Source organism: Pinus tabuliformis, chromosome 4_2 (genome assembly GCF_031772625.1).
Source record: "Pinus tabuliformis cultivar Carrire ecotype Pingquan chromosome 4_2, CPIR1, whole genome shotgun sequence".
In the NCBI taxonomy this organism is placed as follows: domain Eukaryota; kingdom Viridiplantae; phylum Streptophyta; class Pinopsida; order Pinales; family Pinaceae; genus Pinus; species Pinus tabuliformis.
Window position 1 is genome coordinate 364,042,236 of NC_142304.1, and position 19,142 is coordinate 364,061,377.

General features: G+C 41.0%; 1 protein-coding gene across 4 annotated transcripts in view; it reads right to left on the reverse strand.

Annotated features, from left to right (window-relative positions):
* Positions 1-629: 629 nt before the first annotated feature.
* LOC149169455 (pathogenesis-related homeodomain protein-like) overlaps positions 630-19,142 on the reverse strand; it is a 167,331-nt gene continuing 148,818 nt past the window's right edge. For all 4 annotated transcript variants that reach the window (XM_089428699.1, XM_089428700.1, XM_089428702.1 and 1 more), the window contains 2 exons: positions 986-1,075; positions 630-797 (listed from right to left, as the gene is read on the reverse strand). In XM_089428699.1, the coding sequence (XP_089284825.1) occupies positions 645-797; positions 986-1,075 (243 nt within the window). In that variant the 3' untranslated portion in view covers positions 630-644. The remainder of the gene's footprint in view (positions 798-985; positions 1,076-19,142) is intronic.

The following is a 19,142-nucleotide window of genomic DNA, read 5'->3' on the forward strand; positions in this document are numbered from 1 at the left end:
CAACAGCAAATTCATTGATAATCTACTAAAGATAATAATGTGCACAAGATATCATAGTAATATTTTTTATTCAAATCACTTAACACATCTCCCTTTTCCACTGGAAACCTTAAACTTGAGTTTCCGCAATCAACTAATGGGATGATACGTTTTTAAAATTTGATATAAATAATTATCGACTAAATTGCATTATGAGAGTTGCTCAAGTAAAAGAAAATCAAAACACAGATTCATTGTTAGAAAAAGAATATACCATAGTCTGCTCACTGTTGGAGAACAATTAACTATCTGACAAATGAAATTTAAATAAAGTGATAACCAGTCCTAACTGCCACGCCATCAATAATCTGTCTCGACTCTCAACACTAGATGCTATTGTGGAGTTTTCAAAGGAACTTTTGCTGAACTTCATGCACCCAGACGGTGGAATGCTTAATGCTTGAATTCTGTTTTCTTGTAATTTTACATGCATGCTACATATTTTGTCGTATTATGCTTGGTTCCTATGCTTTTTAATAACATTTACTAACCATACCTTTTTAATATTTAATGTGTCTTTCTGTTTGTCATGGTTACTCTGTGTTTCAATCCAATGCACCAGTACTACTGTATTTATGTGAACTTGGTCTTTGTCTCCTAAGCATTCAGGTTGTGGACAAGAAGCTACAGAATATGAAACGTATCTGATATATTAACAAAATTGTAACTATTTGCATATAAAGAGACCAAACAATAGCAACCAATACCTTTCGGCTCTTCAGAGACATATAACGGGCATTTTTGAACCACATATGGACCTGAATAAGACCAAAATGTTTCCACATATGAATTAGATTAAAGGTTTAAAAAATGATAGTTTCTACTTCATACAATGAGGATTGACATCAAAGACAGGACAACTAATAACACTGCAAAATTCACAACTGCTACTAAGCTACCACCTGTGAAGAATATTAGTATTAGCTGAACACAATGCAGAACAAACCTTTCGAAACGTAAGGCCCAGTTGCTGTGACAGATTTTCCTTGTAAGACCTTGACGGTAGCTCATTTTCAGCAAAGACTTTGCGCAGCTTCTGTTTTAAGATCACATAAATATGTCTTCTTGTTAGAATTCATTGCATTACAATTTACAATTGTCCCTACTAGAATGGCCAGTTGTAGGCATTACATAATGCAAGATAAAGATAGATATGATCTAACATAATTAGAGCCTCATGGGTCAGGTCAATTGGAGATTCTCTACTGCAAAAGTTCATGGAGGTCTCATGGATCAAAAATCATCAAATCCCATCAACTCCCTTGTGGTTACCAGCGAGTATTTCAGCCAGTGGTTAATAGCAGTGTTGAAAATATCGGTATCGGCAAAATATCGGCGAGGGTCCAGAAAATATCTTATAGGCAATATTGGCGAAAATATCGGTAAATATCGGCAAGCATAAAAAATAATTTTTTCAAATTTTTAAATATAGCCGATATTTTGCCGATATTTTCAAAATATCGCGATATTTTTCCTATATTTGCCGATATTTTGAAAATATCGCGATATTATCAAAACAGAAAATATCGCGATATTTTCTCGGCGATATATCGTTTTGCCGAAAATATCGCGATATTTTCGAATATCGCCGATATTATCAACAGTGGTTAATAGTACATATTGTCCTCAATTCAAGACACTGTGGAAGGTGGGGAATTCTGCAGGAGGCTGGCAAGCAACCACTGACCTTATTTGGAATGTTTAATATGTCGGAAACTGAGGGCTATTTTTCTGAAAAAAAGTAATACACTTAGAACCATTACTGAACTGTACTAGCTCAGACTGGCGCACAGACTCAGAAAGAACAAAAAGCATATGAAGTTCAGCTAAGGAAAAGAATTTACCTGTACACCCATGAAAATAAAAAGAAAAAGGTGGACTGCTTAATGGTTATGGTGGTATTCATAAGACATTTATCAAGCAACCAAGTTCTTTTAAGATACAACATACTAGCAATGTGACTCTCTTACAAGTTAATGGTTGCGCAAAATCAAGCAGTTAGTGAAACTTTAATTTCTGTAAATTCTCCATTAAAAACATGAAAGAACCCTGTCAACAAAACTCATAAATCGCCAAGCAACCCTTACAAATGAAAATATTAAATATGATGAAGTAATTGAAGCCTATGCTCAATGAATATTTTCTGCGAGTTCCATTGAAATATTTTATAATCTATGGATGTTAGGAAAAATCACAGATCAGGACTGGAAGTGAAGTGAAATCTGAGATAAGAGATAAGAAGCCAAAATCCCATTCGATATTTTTCCAACATAAGAACCACTGAACCCTTGGCCATTTTGAGATTTGTAGCTTGGGAGGTACTCCAAACCCTAGGCTAGAGGGTTTTGGAGGAATGGATTTCACAAATGTGATTTGTGGGCTTAGAACCCAAGGTTGGGGTTTTGTACCCAAAGATGTGGGGCCAAAACCATGAGGAGATTTGGGCACTTGGCACATGGAGGATGTAGGGCATCCTTAAAGGAGAAAGGAGCCATTTCAAGCACCATGAGATACTTTATAAAAATGGAGGAAATAATTTTTAAATGTTTTGTGTGGGCTTGTGCAACTAAAGTCAAGTCAACCTAGACTTAGTGATGTGGCATGCCCCAAGGGCTAGTTGTTGCACACCCTAATGATTTGTATATATAGAAGTGAGGAGAAGCCTCATTTCTCACCACCACAAGTGCATACATCATTAGAGAAGACAATCTGAGGCAGCTGCATGCTTGGAGGAGGCAAATCAAGCAAGGAAGGAAGACAGTTGAACATCTTTCTGTGGTTTTGGTTTGTCCAGGACCAAGAGGAGGCCCGGGTCAAATATGAAGAGCTGATCTGGGCACCTTTCTGTGGAGAAAACCTTCAACGAACAAGGCCGCAGTCATATGTACTATATTCAGGATCAGATGAGACCTGGTTTGGGTGCTAACTGTGGTTACAATAGCTGTTGTAGAGGCCGCATGCTACTGTGATATTAGCACAAACAGGGAGACCTTGTAGAGGGAGGATACCAGCAGTTCGAAGGATTTTCTGGCCAGGTCGAAGGTGCAGACCTGTAGTGATTAAAGGGTGCCCTAACCAGGGCCGAGATCCTCAGGAGAAAGGCTGGACAGGGCAGCATTGAGGCAGGTTTGACAGAGGTATCTTTTGTTCTTCTTGTATGATGTATTGCTAAGTTTGCTGGTCCACATTTGGGAGATCATCCAAGTGCAAGGAGCATAAGGGATACATCACAGAGATTGCAGCAGCCAAGACAAGTCATGCAAGTCTGTTATGACAGCCTTAGAGAAGGAGGAATATAGAAGGAAGGCAGGGCTTGGAAGAAGGCAGAATAGTGCTGAGGTTAGAGGAGTTTTGAGGCAAGTGTTAAGGGCTGTTGCAGTGGATCAAGAAGCCCTAACCAGTGGGCTGAAAAACTCAGACCCTAGGGCATGTTACAGACTTGCATCTCAGATGTAGTATGGTGTTTCAAGTTGTTCTTTGCTAAGTGGATGTTGTCCTAGTGTAGGACAGTTGTGGGAGCAGCCAAAAGAGCAGGAATTAGGAGGGCTGTAGTGACTTGCTCCAAGCCCTAAGTATATCCTCCTGAAGGACTAAGAGGACTGTTCGAAGAGGTAGAATTGGCTGAGCTCAGGACTGATTCTTGAAAAACAAAGAAAGGAGGTCAAGGGAGCAAATCACATCAGCCCTCATTGTTGGAGAAGGACATCTCGCAGTGATAGGTGGCAGCCCTCCGTGCCCTAAGTGTGTCTTCATCAGGCAGCACAGGAAGGCACTAGTGGGAAGAAAGTCCCTAAGAGTTGTGTCCTTGAAGGACTAAGGAGCAGCTAGTTGGGCAAGAAGTCCCAAAGGAGTTGAGGAGCAACAGTGGGCAGTTGAGAGTTGTTCACAAATGGAGTTGTGAACAACTTAACAGGAGTCTCAATGTGTTGATGCATTGAAGGACTAACGATCAGCTAGAGAGCAGTTGGAGCCATGTTCAGTGACCTAATGGAGTTGGTTCATTGATAGAGGCAGAGTTGTGTTGTTGCAGATCAGAGCCAAAGGACTGGGCAGGTGTGTTTAGGAGATGACCGAGAGGAGCTGAGAGAGCATGTTACATCAGTCAAATGGTCAGCGTATCTTGTTCGGGCAGTTTGGTTGTCATAGTTGTTGACACCAAGTCCCCAGTTGTAGTCTTGTATCAGTGGATGTATGAGGGCCATTATCCCTAGTACGAGATCCCTAGAATTGTATTATCAGTTTTTTAATATAACGAAGTTGGGTTTTGCAAAAAGTTGTCTATATTTGTGCAAAGTAATTTGTTGTGATACTTGGATTGGTAGCATCAGTGATTGTAAGATTCTAACCTAGACTCCAATATTGTGGAAAATCAACATGGTATTAGACCTACTTTGAAGGGCCAGTGAATCAGAGTGTGCACAACAAAGCGGATCAGAGGGAGTTGAGATTGTCTAGATCATAGAGTAGAGGATTCAACTAAAAACATGGAGATGTGGTCTTGACTGGCTTTGCAATGAGATAGGCTAGGAGTTTTGGTGGATTGGTGTAGAAGTTGGTGAACAACAGTTTGTTGTGTGGCAAGTCGTTGATCATGAACTTCCTCTGACTTGCCATTGATTGTTGGGGTAGCTCGAGAATTTTTTTGGCGTGGATGAGATTGGTATGATCAAGATTACTTCATGTGATGGACAAGTTGTTGGCAGGCTAGTTTCTTCTTTGGGCAATGGTGTTGCATATCCGAGATTGGAGGGATGTGCACGAGTTGTGTTTGATCCAGGAGGATGAGTGCTTGCAGGATTGAGTTGCATTGATGATGGCCTATGTTCGACTGCAACTCGGACTAACCTTGTAGGACACAAGATCAGTAGCAAGTTGAGTCAGTGGAGGTACTACAGACTCAAAGAGAGTCTAGCTTCAGAGGGAGCAATCCTATGGAAGTTGGGGTCTTTAAGTTCAAATGAGATGAGGCAAAGGCTCTACCAAGATTGTGTGGTTCATTCTACAGAGATGTTGAAGTGATGGATGCCAAATGGGCTAGTGTCACCGGTATTGATGTTGGAGACTTCATAGTGTTGGAAGTACCTCCCTCACTAAGAGGGAGTGTTGAGATTTGTAGCTTGGGAGGTACTCCAAACCCTAGGCTAGAGGGTTTTGGAGGAATGGGCTTCACAAATATGATTTGTGGGCTTAGAACCCAAGGTTGGGGTTTTGTACCCAAAGATGTGGGGCCAAAACCATGGGGACATTTGGGAACTTGGCAAATGGAGGACGTAAGGCATCCATAAAGGAGCAAGGAGTCATTTTAAGCACCATGAGATGCCCTGTAAAAATGGAGGAAATCATTTTTGAATGTTTTGTGTGGGCTTGTGCAACTAAAGTCAAGTCAGCCTAGACTTAGTGATCCCCCAAGGGCTAGTTGGTGCACACCCTCATAATTTGTATATATAGAAGTGAGGAGAAACCTCATTTCTCACCACCACAAGTGCATACATCATTAGACAAGACAATTTGAGGAAGTTGCATGCTTGGAGGAGGAAAATCAAGCAAGGAAAGAAGACAGTTGGGCATCTTTCGATGGTTTTGGTTTGTGCAGGACCAAGAGGAGGAAGGGATGAGTATGAAGAGTTGATATGGGCACCTTTCTGTGGAGAAAACCTTCAAAAGGTAGCAGTCATCTATACTATATTCAGGAGCAGTCGAGACCTGGTTTGGGTGCTAACTGTTGTAGAGGTTGCATGTTGTTGTGATATTGGCACAGATAAGGAGACCTTGTAAAGGCAGGATACCACTAGTTTGAAGGACTTTCTGGCCAAGTCGAAGGTGCAGACCTGTAGTGATTATAGGGTGCCCTAACCAAGGTCGAGAACCTCAGGAGAAAGGTTGGACAGGGGCAGCATTGAAGCAAGTTTGACAGAGGTATGTTTTGTTCTTCAAGTATGATGTATTGCTAGGTTTGGTGGTCCAAATTTGGGAGATCATCCAAGTGCAAGGAGCATAAGGGTTACACCTCAGAGATTGCAGTGGCCAAGACAAGTCATGCAAGTCCGTTATGATAGCCTTAGAGAAGGACGATATAGAAGGAAGGCAGGGCTTGGAAGAAGGCCAAGTAGTGCTAAGGTTAGAGGAGCTTTGAGGCAGTGTTAAGGGTTGTTGCAATGGGTCAAGAAGCCCTAACCAGTGGGCCGAAAAACTCAGACTCTAGAGCGCATTGCAGAGTTGCATCTCAAATGTAGTATAGTGTTTCAAGTTGTTCTTTGCTAAGTGGATGTTGTCCTAGTGTAGGACAGTTGTTGGAGCAGCCAAAAGAGCAGGCGTTAGGAGGGATGTAGTGGCTTGGTCCAAGCCCCAAGTACATCCTGTTGAAGGACTAAGAGGATTGTTAGAAGAGGTAGAATTAGGTGAGGTCGGGAGTAATTCTTGAAGGACAAAGAAAGGAGGTCAAGGGAACAAATCACATCAGCCCAAGTTCATTGTTGGAGAAGGACATCTTGCAGTGATAGGTGGCAGCCCTCCGTGCCCTAAGTGTGTCTTCATCGAGCAGCGCAGGGAGGCACTAGTGGGAAGAAATTTCCTAATAGTTGTGTCCTTGAAGTACTAAGGAGCAACCAGTTGGGAAAGAAGTCCCAAAGGAAGTTGAGGAGCAACAGTGAGCAGTTGAGAGTTGTTCACAAATGGAGTTGTGAACAACTCGACAGGAGTATCGATGTGTTCATGTGTTTGAAGGACTAACGATCAGTTAGAGAGCAATTGGAACCATGCTTAGTGACCTCATGGAGTTGGTTCATTGATAGAGGCAGAGTTGTGTTGTTGCAGATCAAAGCTAAAGGACTAGGTAGGTGTGTTTAGGAGACGACCAAGAGTAATGAGAGAGCGCAATACATCAGCCAGATGGTCAGTGTATCTTGTTCGGGCAATTTGGTTGTCATAGTTGTTAACACCAAGTCCAAGTTGCAGTCTTGTATAAGTGGGATGTATGAGGACCATTATCCCTAGTACGGAAGCCCTAGAATGTTGTATGTTGAAAATTTGGCAACTCATGGATGAATTTCTAAAAATAGAACGTCTAAAAATAGAATTTCTACAAATAGAAAGTCTCAAGTATGACTTTCCAAATATAGTAAATCACCTTGCATCAATTGGTAATCAGGAATTGTTGATGGAAAATCCATTATGATCATCAATTAATCCTAGTAGTTCAATTTCGACTTAATCATCAATATTATTATTATTATGATACTATTATATTATTATTAAAAATAAATTCAAGTCATTCAATCATGGCTCTCAATAATGTTCTCTTACACTCTCATTATTGACATGGCATATTCCTCTTACACTCTCATTAATGCTCTTAGCCTCTTACACTCTCTTACACTCAATAAACGCTCGTCATAAAAGATTCCTCTTACACTCTTACGCTCTCATTAAAGCATGTCATGAAAGATTCCTCTTACGCACTCTTTAATGCATATATTACACTATCCTTCTTAATGGCATAAGTTACAAAGGCATTTGTACCTTCTTAATGGCATGAGTTACATTCTTAAACAGGCATATGTTACTCTCCCTCTTGACATGCAAGTTACTCCTCCTTTATGGCATGGATTCATTGCTCCTCCTATATATATGTGCTTCACTTTCTCTCCTTACAACTAGTGCATTGTGAAAGAAGAATTTGAACTTGAGAGAGATTTGGAGAGAGTTGAAGAAGATTGTGAGAGAGAGACATGGAGAGGAAGTGCAAAACTTGGTGAGCCAAGGTTGATTCAATGCTTCAGTGTTTCAGTGTTGATTCAGTTAAAGGGAAGGTTGATTCAGTTTGTGCATATGTTGCTGCTACAGTGATCTTCATGCTACAGGTTGTTCACGTTTGGGTGAACTTACTCACTCTCTTGATCTCTAATTGTACTTTGTATCTTTGTTGAACAATTGATTTCTAATAGAAGAAGAATTTGGTTGGGTTTTCCCCTTATGGGTTTTGCCCTGGTCATTGGACCTAAATTCTTTGTGTCTCATTTTGTTCTTGGTTGTCTTCTATTGTGCATTTGATTTATATTCTATCTACATTTTCTTATCTAATATTGCAGCATAAAGGCACTTTGTAATAAGTGATTGTTACAGCATAGAACATCAGCATTTCAACATTGTATTATCAGTTTGTTAATATAACGAAGTTGGGTTTTGTAAAAAGTTGTCTATATTTGCGCACTAGTAGATTTACTGTTGTATATTGTTACATTGTGCAAAGTAGTTTGTTGTGATACTCAGATTGGTAAAATTAGTGATTGTAAGATTCTAACCTAGACTCCAATATCATGAAAATCAACAAGCCACTTAAAACTTTAATCTTAGGCAGTAACCATGCTTTGGTGGGATGTTTTATAGGCAGTGTCACCCTGCCAGTTGCAATCAGCAACTGCTATCAAAGAAATATAGGAGCCTCATGGCTAGAAACTTACAAGTATTAATATAATCTTATCAATGTCCAACGAATGACCGCAAAAGTAGGTCAATAAGACGACTGAGTACAATATTGCCAATACACAGTGGCAACATTTACAGGGACCCATACATAAAGCAAGATGCAAAAAATAAAATGAAGAACCACTCTAAGATAATATCTAAAAACGGAGCACTGATAGAAGAAACAAATTTGGGAAAAAAGGACCCAAAATCTGCAATACTGATATAAAAAGAAACCTTACTAAAGGTTTATTTTTATATCAGTTTGCAAACCATGTGCATTCCCATTCATGTCCTCCCGAGTCCCCATTGTCCTCAATGAATCCATTGATGTTACGGTTAAAGAGCTCAGATTCACTGCAACGGTGCCTTGTATTAACATACCCAATCATTGTTTCTAGTACCAAAACATGGATTATAAGATCATAAGTTTTCCTAGATAATTCCCAAAGCATCTAAGACACATTGACAAGCACCACTTCCAAGAGAGCAAGTAAAAGAAGATGAACCACAAGAAGCTTATATGATCTACTAAATAGTATTGCAATCCTTCTAGGTTCTAGAAGGAAGCCAAATGAAAAATCATTACACAACTGCCAAAAGCTAGATCTTCTCAGTTTCCTAAACCAGAGCCTCAGCCCAAGAATACCTTGCCAAGACATTATTGAGCATTTCACACGAGGCCAAAATACAAATATACTCCTTGGAAAGGAAAGAATTACAAGGACATACTCTCCCATCAAAGAAGTGTAGAAGATGACAATGAAGCCCTTGAACCCTATTTAGTTTGTATCTTGTAGAGCCCGAGTGATTAGAAGATCCTTGGAAGTTACCTGACAATCTTATTCTCCTCATTACCTGATTGGTACTTAATCAAATGTATGTGGGTTTTTTGTGAGTTTTTGTAGCATCAAATGGTGTTCTAGTCTCGAAACTTCGCGGAGAGGTCAAAACACATGAGTTCTCCAAAACCCAAAAATTGTTTCTAGAAATTCCACCTAGAGAAAGCTCAATTAAATTAATCGACCATCATTTAAATTTTTTGGTAAGAAAGGTAAGAATTCTCTAGAAACTCACACAAATTGACTTAGAAATTGTCTTAGCCATCGATTAACTTTTAATCTTGGTCGTTGGGGTCCCAACTGGAGATTATAAAAAGAGATCGATTGATTGATGGAGAGACACACAGAAGAGATTTGGCAATGCGAGTTCCTTGGGCAGTTTGAGCTAGCTAGCAATAGAGTTCGAGCCAGAGAGGGGACGCAGAGCTAGGGAGGGGTAGACACAGTGATACGGAGGAAGTTTTCCAATTCCTGAGAGGCAAAGAGAGAAGGTCGAATTATTTCTTTAGGAGGTTGGATAAAGCCTCAAAGAGGGCATTCAATTTAGCTGGAGCAGTGGCAATTTCAGGTGCTAGGGGTTGGGAATATTTATAGAGGGCCAAGTTAGAGGCTTCCAAACCAGCAGCAATTAGTCAGTAGCTGATTCGAGGCAGTTCCGGGCTAGCAAGGTTCAGGTTTGCGCATAGGTGATGCAGGGCCTGCACAGAGGCAGTAGGAGAGTCAGTTCTATTAAAGTATGTAACTAGGTTTGGTCTTCATAAATATGATACTCTTGATTCTTCTATATTGTAAAAAGAAAGGAAAATTATTATTATTATTTTTGTGGCATGGGTTTCATGCTCAAGGTCAATTTATTTGTAGGTCAAGCACCCATTGAGTGCTTTTAGGGTTTGTCATAGAGTCAAGAAGTCAATTGAGACATTGTCATATATAAAAGCCCCATTAGGCACTTTGTATCATGTAAAGAGCATTTATATAAGTCAAAAAGAGTCAAATGGCCTCATCCAAGACCAAGTCGACCTACAAGCAATGACAAGTCGACCTCATAAGGGCTATTTGACCTCCACAAGAAGCCTATATAAGAGGTGCTCGACCTCATTTGAAGATAGATCAAGCAAGTTCATTAAAGCAACAAAGACAAGGAGACCTAGCGAGGAAGGCGAGAAGATCTAAAGAGAGAGAAAATTCAAATTTTAGAATTGTTTTGGGCCACACGTGCGAAACTAGGGCATCATTATTGCTGCAACTAGACCTCATTGCGGATTTGTCAAGAGAAGCAGAAATTTTAGAGCAAGAAGATCAAGGAAGGAAGTCGAGTTATCAAGGAAGAGGAAGCACATCAAGCGAAGGAGAGAGAAGGTCATTTCAGCCACTAAACTACCCACACGTGCAAAGTTGCAGTACTTGTAGGTTAGGGAGGCCGAAATTGTAGTTAAAATTTCATGTCTAAAATTTTGATCGAAGGAGAAGTTGGAGATGCTATGAGGCAAGTTTGACTTGGGTTGACTTTGTGAGAAGTAAGTTCATCAAGAAGAGGTTTGATTTGGTCTTGGAGGGGTCTTGGTCTTGGGTCATAGGTCTTGGAATTCGTCATTTGAAGATTCTGTAAGAAGAAAAGAATTATTGTGGGTTTTCCTCTCAAGAGGAGAGGTTTTGACCCTGGTGTTGACGGTGCTGGAAATCTGTCAACCAAGGGGATCTCCCCGGTATGAAGTCCCAATCAAACCTCACACCATTTGGTGTAGGAGTCCCATCCAGTATAAAGGCTCGATTGCCAAATCCTTAAAGATTTTCCTTGGCTCTAGCTATCAGCACAGGAGAGTGATGCAATGGTGTCTTCGAAAAGCAAGGGAGGTGTGCCTGGTGAGTGTGCAGTTGCAACTATGTCAAGGTTCCTCTACTACAAAAGGGGGATAAAAGTGAGCCTCTAAGTGAGAGGTAATAGTACCACCCAAGAAGAGACACACATGAACCAGAAAGCTTCGTCTAACATCCAGCGGAATAGTCCACAACGGATGTGATGGTTGTTACAACCAACAAACAAGGAAAGATCTATCTAGTATCCCGCGGAATAGTCCACAAGGATGGGACAACAATAACAACCATTACAACACATTCTCAATAAGATAAGCACTAAAATAACCAAAATAGTTCAACTATCTTAGTACATGTGAAAGCAAACATGAAATACAAACGTCCACAAAATAGTCTTACAAACATTCATAGTCCATGCATGAAGAACATGCTGGCCTTAAAAGGCTTTTGTTATTAAGAAAAATTTCCAAGACACATGTTTACAATGTACATCACTAGCCCCAATAGTGGGACATTGGAGCCACTCCTTGCTCCTCAAAGAACTAGTTGATCTCTCTAATGCCTTGCGAGAGGAGCCAAGGTGAAAAGTCTTTTGCTCATACAATGAAGGGGTATATATAACCAAGGGGTGATGCTTCCCTTTTGACTCTTTAACTACCCTCATGACTGTTCAACTTCCTATGACTTTTCAACTTACATGACTCTCCATATTCATGTGTGTCCTTTGGACTTCCACTTTACAATACATTTGAATATAATATACATGGTCCACAATGATGATGTGGCATATGACAGCTCATGAAAAGACATGACATGGCACTGCTGATGTAAACTGTTTGGATGTTGTGGCAGTGTCAGGCCACTGCTGCTGCTGTGAGTGATGTCTTCTTGAGAATACTCTTGTCTTCCACCTCCTCATGGCTTGGTGACAGGAGTCTTCAATGATCTCAAGTCTTGGGTTGTGGTCGCAAGTTGGTGTCCTTTTGCCTTGATAGATCAGCTTGCATGCTCAGCTACAAGAATGTCCTTTGCATGTCTTCCTCCTTCATCTCCTTCTTCATCATCCCGCCAAGTTCTTGTATCTGCAACTCACTCATGACGAGACAACATCAACCCGAAAACCTCCTAGCCTAAGATGATGCATTCTAGTCCAGGGACTGAGCTGGAACTAAGTTACAAGTTGGGAAGGGAGGCTCAGTGACTGCGCATTGCGCAGTCCCAGCAACTAGGGCTGAGGCTTGAGGTCTGGAATTACGCAATGCGCAGTTCAGGCTAGGCTGAGAGGTTGTCTTCTGCGCAATTTTGGAGATGAGTGAGTCTGGCTGAAGGAGGGGCCACTATGGAAGATTTTTGCGCAGTTCTGGAGAGGAAGGTTGATTGACTTCTGTGCAGTTCTAGAGAGGAAGGTTGACTGACTTCTGTGCAGTTCTAGAGAGGAAGGTTGACTGACTTCTGCGCAGTTTGGGAGATAGTGGGTCAGGATGAAGGGAGGACCACTGAAGGCAGCTTTTGCACAGTTCTGGAAGGGAAGGCTGACTAAAAAGATTGCGCAATTCTGGAAGGGAAGGTTGGGTCTTGGGCTCAGGAATTGCACAATCTAGCAGTCCTGGGAGGCAGGAACTGAGCATTGCACAAATCCAAGGGTCAAGGTCACAACCTGCTAACTGGAACATTGAAAAGATTGCACAATTCTACAAGGGAATGTTGGGTCTTGGGCTCAGGAATTGCGCAATGTAGCAGTCCTGGGAGGCAGGAACTGTGCATTGCGTAGATCCAAGGGTCAAGGTCACAGCCTGCTGACTGGAACTGCGCAATGCCTAGTCCAAGCAAGTTGGGTGAAGCCAAGTTGAAGGGCTCAGCAGCTTCTTCGGAAAAGGCTCAGTACTGGACCAGTGAGACTGATAGGTGAAGTGATGAAGCTTTGACTGTGTCCTAACACTTAGAATACTTGACGACTCAACAACATTGATCACCCATGACACGTGAACAACACTTTCGCTTGTGTGTGCCTGCTTCATGACTAGTTACGACAAGTATGACACCTAAGATAACCTTTATTATGATTGTGACGACACTTGTGCAACAGCACTCAAGACTTTGTGAATGAGTGTGACAGGTGTTTATATGGTTAGGAAAACTCATAAACACAAAGATGAGCCCTTGAAACCACCAAAATGAGCTTATGCATAAAGTGCGACAACTAGCATGCAAAAAGACGACATCTTGCCTATCTTGCGAAAGGGAGTGAAACACTTAGCAAAAACACATGGAATGACTTTCAGTGTTTGCGACCATACCTGTCATTGAAGACATAATGATATGACAATGATAAGTTGGTCTTCAAATTACACTAAGAGGTGCATTTCAACTTCATGAAAGATGTGCTTTGTTCTTCGTACCTACCCTCCAAAGGGTTGTGGATCAAATGGATTTTTTCATGCGGTCCTGATCTTTGATCTTCTATCATACCTCAAGGTTCCTTGGTCTTCTTATATGATGATTATCTTTTCTCCTCGACTCCTTAAGTGTCATCTAGCATGTCCTCCTTCATCTCCTTCTTCATCATCTTGCCATAGCATGGTAGAATTCCTGTATTTGCAATCCACTCATGACAAGACGACATCAGTCTGATAAACCCCTAGTCTAAGATGTCGCATGATAATCCATTGACTGAGCCGGAACTAGTATTAGGTCAAGGGGGAAGGCTCAGTGACTGGGCTAGACTAAGGGATAAGATTGCATAGTGCCCACTGAGGGAAAAATTTGCGTAGTGCCCATTGAGGGAAAAATTTGCGCAGAGCCCAATGAAGGACGAAATTGCGCAGTTTAAGCAGGTAGCGGTTATTGTAGGATGGGACCCTGGGAGGACAAACTGCGCAGTTTCAGGAGGCAAGGGGGACTGGGCAGCTGAGAGGCTTGAGAGACAAAACTACGCAGTTTCTGGAGGCAGTGAGCTCCGGCTGAGGGAAGGACACTAGAGGAAGCATCTGTGCAGTTTTGGAGGCCAAGGGAGGCTGGGCTTTCTACGCATTGCGCAATTCCAACAAGAAAGGAAAAAGCTTGGGGGTTGCAGATGCGAAGTGCACAGTTAGGAAGGTTGGATGAGGCTAGGTTGCTAAGAATCCTCTGGAATTTGGCTAAGTGTGGGATCAGTGGAACCGATGTGAGCAATGATAGAACTTGACTGTGACCACACACTTGGACACTTAGTGATACAACATAGATCATCTAGAACATATGAAAACATACTTCCCTTAATGCAATGACCTTTGTCGCAGCTTACGACAAGTGCGGCTCCAACAATAGACTTTCTGAGGATAATGACGACACTGGTGTAATAGTGTGTGAAACTTTGGAAATGAGTACTAAGTATGTCTATATGATGAGAACAACTCATTTTCACAAAGATTGCCCCTTGAAGCAAACCAAAACTCCCTTTTGCATGATAAGCGATAATTCCCATGCTCAGAGACGAGACTTGCTCTATTAAGATAAAAGTGTGAATGACACTTGAGATCCAAGAAGGGAGCTTGAAATCATCCACTGACCAATAAGTGAGTAAGGAATGTCTGATCATAGGATCCACAGTAGGCTCAAAAATTTGAATGTAAGCCAAAATTTTGGAGGGTATTGCAGCCGCTACAACACTTGGCGACACACTGGTAGAATCCAGCTTCTCTATTTTGGTTAACTCATTTCGTGCAGGGCCTTCGTTCTTCAGGGAGTATTGATTCACCGTGCAGATTACCTTGGCCTCCCCACTTACCCCACGAATAGACATGGTCCCCTCTATACCTTCTCAGTCGAACACAACATAATATTCAACATAGTCACAATGTTTCGAATTGGGAAGGGTAGTGTAGCTTGTGAGCTTAAGATTTTCAGAGCATAATTTTTCTTCTTTGGTGTTTCTCTATTGTCAGCAGGCCTGGACAGTACCCCAGCGGAGTCACGTAGGAATACAAACATTGCTCCGCTACCAGCGAGCCTGGACAGTGCCTCAACGGAGTTGCTTGCCTCACCTCTCTGCACAGGAAGCCTTTCTCTTCTTTCGCCTTTATTTATTTATTTAAAGAGAATTATGCATTGGCACTTATTTATTTTGGGGCGGAAGAGGGATCCTGACTTATTGAGAGCAGGAGAGGTTGTTCCTTCAGAGAAGCATATAGAAACCTTTGATTTAGGTTTTCTCGTTTAGATTTTTTCCCTTCTCCATTTCTACTAGTTGGATAAGCTTGAGAACACCAAAGCAGAAAAACCGAGTATAGGCATGAGGTTTCCAGACTAGACATGGGTTCATGGTTGGACCAAAACTCTCCTTACGGACGGATTGTATTTCCCGTCGGAACTTCATCAGCCAAAAGATATTACCAATGCAAGGAAGACGAACAGAACACTAGCCAAATGTTGAAGTGTTACAAGACTCTTTGTAGTTCGGCCACACGCATACTAAGAAGCCAAAATAGGTCCAGGCTCAACACTTATTCACACAATGAAAACAAAAAGAGACAAACAACAACAAAAACAAAAACAAAAGAAACAAAATGAAAGGAAAGAAAACATACCACAAGGAATCAAAACCAAAAATCAAGCAAAAGAGATTAAACCACAGCATAATGCAAGGAGAAAAGGGAGAAAAGACAAGAGAAACTAAAGGGAACAAAACGGGATGGGTGCGAGAGAATGAAAACTAACGATGCAGCTAATCCTACTCCTAACCTAACAGCTAGTAGGTTGGGTCACATGTAATGAAATTTCTAGTGAAGCCAACATAATTATACCTGACTTGCATCCACAGAGATACGAACAATTAAAACAGATATAAAGCAATGTGCAACAAAAAAATAAGAACTTGAATAATTTTCACAAGAAAAGGAAGGTCTTCCTATAGGCGAAACGGTGTGTCACAACCACTACTTTCATCCAATCCACATGCTTACCTTTTTGATGAATACCATTTTTCAACAAACCTCGGAAGCTTCTTGCGGATGTGTCTTCATCTACACCGAGCTCCTTAGCAAGCGCGAGGAAAGATTGAAACTTGTTGTTTGCTACAAAGCTTGCCAGGTAAGATTGTTCCAGCCATTCAACGATTGGATCGTAAAATTCATGATGGCCCTCTTGAAAACCCCGAAATCTTGGAAAAGGTGAATTTTCAACTAGAGGAGCAGGATCATGATGGGAATCTTGTGAGAAAAAATAGATTTGATCATACTCAAGAGTTATGTCAAGATAGTGAGGCCCTGCCATAACCATTAGCAAAAGCTGAAGTGCCTCGCTTGCTTGAGAAAAATCTGAATAGAGAGATGTTGAACAACGAAGACCAAGAGGTGTGAAACAATAGTCATTGGGTGTATTGATGGGAAAATGATAAGCTGAATGGCAGTCACCAAAGATAGAGAAATGATTAGATGAGCTAATTGAAGCATCAAATTCCCAATTTGCAATAAATGAAAAAAAATCGATTTGAACAGTCTCGCGAATGCTCTGAACAATTGAACCAAGTTCCTTGCGAGCCAAATATGATAGACCATTTTCCTGCAACTAGTGACAAATTGTACAAGCATCGTAGTCATCAAAAGAGTTTAAAAAGGATGCCAACACCACAAATACATGAGACCAGTTGGGACATGGTGAATGGAGAAGAACTTGATTCATGTGACAACTTGTGCATTCATTATCACTCAAGAGGATTTCTGGTGCGATGAGAGGACAAATTTGCAACATAAAATTTGCAAGAAGACCCAGGAGCTGACCATTAAGGGATAAATTCGATAAGTATGATTCCTTTGGACAAAGATAGTCTTTGCAATTCCATGACTCTATGAAAGATGCACATTCCCAACCCGAGTTTGATGCGAGAGATTTGCATGAAGATGAATGAACTATAACAGATTCTTGAATTCAGTCAGAAGTAAAATCTTGAAAATTTGAAAGGTCACACCCGGAATACCAAACATTTTTCACAAGGAAATTTACATCGAGTGAAACCATGCAAAGAGACGGATTGTGCAAGAGAAACCAAATCTGACTTAGTTCGGGGGGCTTACTAGAGTCACGAGATCCTGACATAACCATTAATGGAAGTTGAAGTGCCTCGACTCCCAACAGGTCCCGAAACTTCCCAGGATTGTAGAATCGCATTTTGAAGCTTGGACCATATCATGCATGGTTTGAGGATAGTTGCTATTGTTGATTTCAGTAAGACCACTGCTCATTGGATAGTAGCCATCTTTGTCACAGATTTTACCGGATTTTTCAACTTCAACAACCAAATTTCTCAAGTCAGAAGACTCTTCTGATCGCAAATTCAAAGATAAATGAATCAGTGAGATCTCATGAGCAAGCTAATTTGAAGAGTTGTCCTCATGCAAGAGAAGAGATGATGAGGGGTGGGAAGGGTTCTCTATGATTTGACTGTTTTCAATTTCATCATGGATAGCCTCACCGCCTTGTGTCCATCGAGGGGATAACTCATCGGATGAAGAAACAAAAGAGCATGGAGTATCTTCGTCGCAAGTAGATGCGTTGCAAATGGTAGGACACAAGGGATAGTGAGGTGAAAAGGAAGTTTCGATGATGAGGGGTGGGAAGGCTTCTCTATGATTTGACTGTTTTCAATTTCATCATGGATAGTTTCACCGCCTTGCGTCCATCGAGGGGATAACTCATCGGATGAAGAAACAGAAGAGCATGGGGTATCTTCGTCGCAAGTAGATGCGTTGCAAATGGTAGGACACAAGGGAGAGTGAACTATATTCTAGATCTAAATTAAAATCTTCATGAGAAACCAAAGATCATGTAATGTGCTTGGGCATTCGTCACAGCATACAGTGATAGAGTTATCGTCATTAGAATGATTACTACCCAAGGCTGGGGGTTGATGAAAGAATTAATTGCATTGGATTACCTATCGAGATTAGCAGATTGAAAATCATCCAAGTGCGAAAACTCATTATTTCAACATGGAAGATTTTGAAAGAGAGGAAAGATTGAAAGCATCTTCACCTTTCTGCTCCTCTACCTGGGTAATGTGACTGCTTTGTGTGAAAATTCCGAAGTCTGGAATCTTACTGCAACAACTAATATTATCTCTTCTATTTGTTAAATAAATTAAACAAATTATTTGCAGTTTCTTATGGAAAATATCGAAATAAATACACAGCAGCCTTCACAAATTAAATACTACGGAAAAATAAATGCAAGGAAAATTAGAGAAATGCTAGCACACATATAAGCACATTAACACAGTTATTTTTGGACAATCGTCCCCAGAAAAACCCAACTTGGGAAAACCGGTGCAGCAGATGAGGGTTTCTTTATTATTCTTCAGCAATAATTCATGTACAAGATATCAGACAGCAAAAAATAGAGAAAGAAACACTGGGAGAAATTTAGAATTAAATTTCTCGCTCTCCACCACGATAATCTGACCCTGAAATGGACCCCCTTCCCTTACGCTGATCTCACTGCGTCATCCTGTGTAGTGCCCTGATGAACTGCGTCCTCTCTCATGCTGGCCCTTCCAGAATTTATCTTGCACTCTCGGACTACTGTTGATGCCCTCTCTCTCTCCCCTGCAACTCACCCTTTGGCTCTATCTTCTCTTGTTGAACTTTAGCCACTGAGAAAATCGATCTCCCTAGGCAATTGAGTATCTGCACTGGTGCACTCCCCATCTACCTATCGACTTCTTCTTATAATCTTCTGTTGGAGCACCAACGGCCAAGATTAAAACATAATTGATGGCCCAAATTAATTCCATGTCGATTCGTGTCAGTTTCTAGATGATTCTCACCACATCTTAATTAATACTGATTAATTAACCATATTCCCTAAGTTTAGACTGAGGAAATAATTAAAAAAAAAGTTATTAATCTAATTGAGACACTTCTGGGTGGAATTTCCAGAAATGATTTCTGGGTTTTCGAGAACTCATTCATTATAGCCTCTCCACAAAGTTTCGTGGCTAGAACACATTTG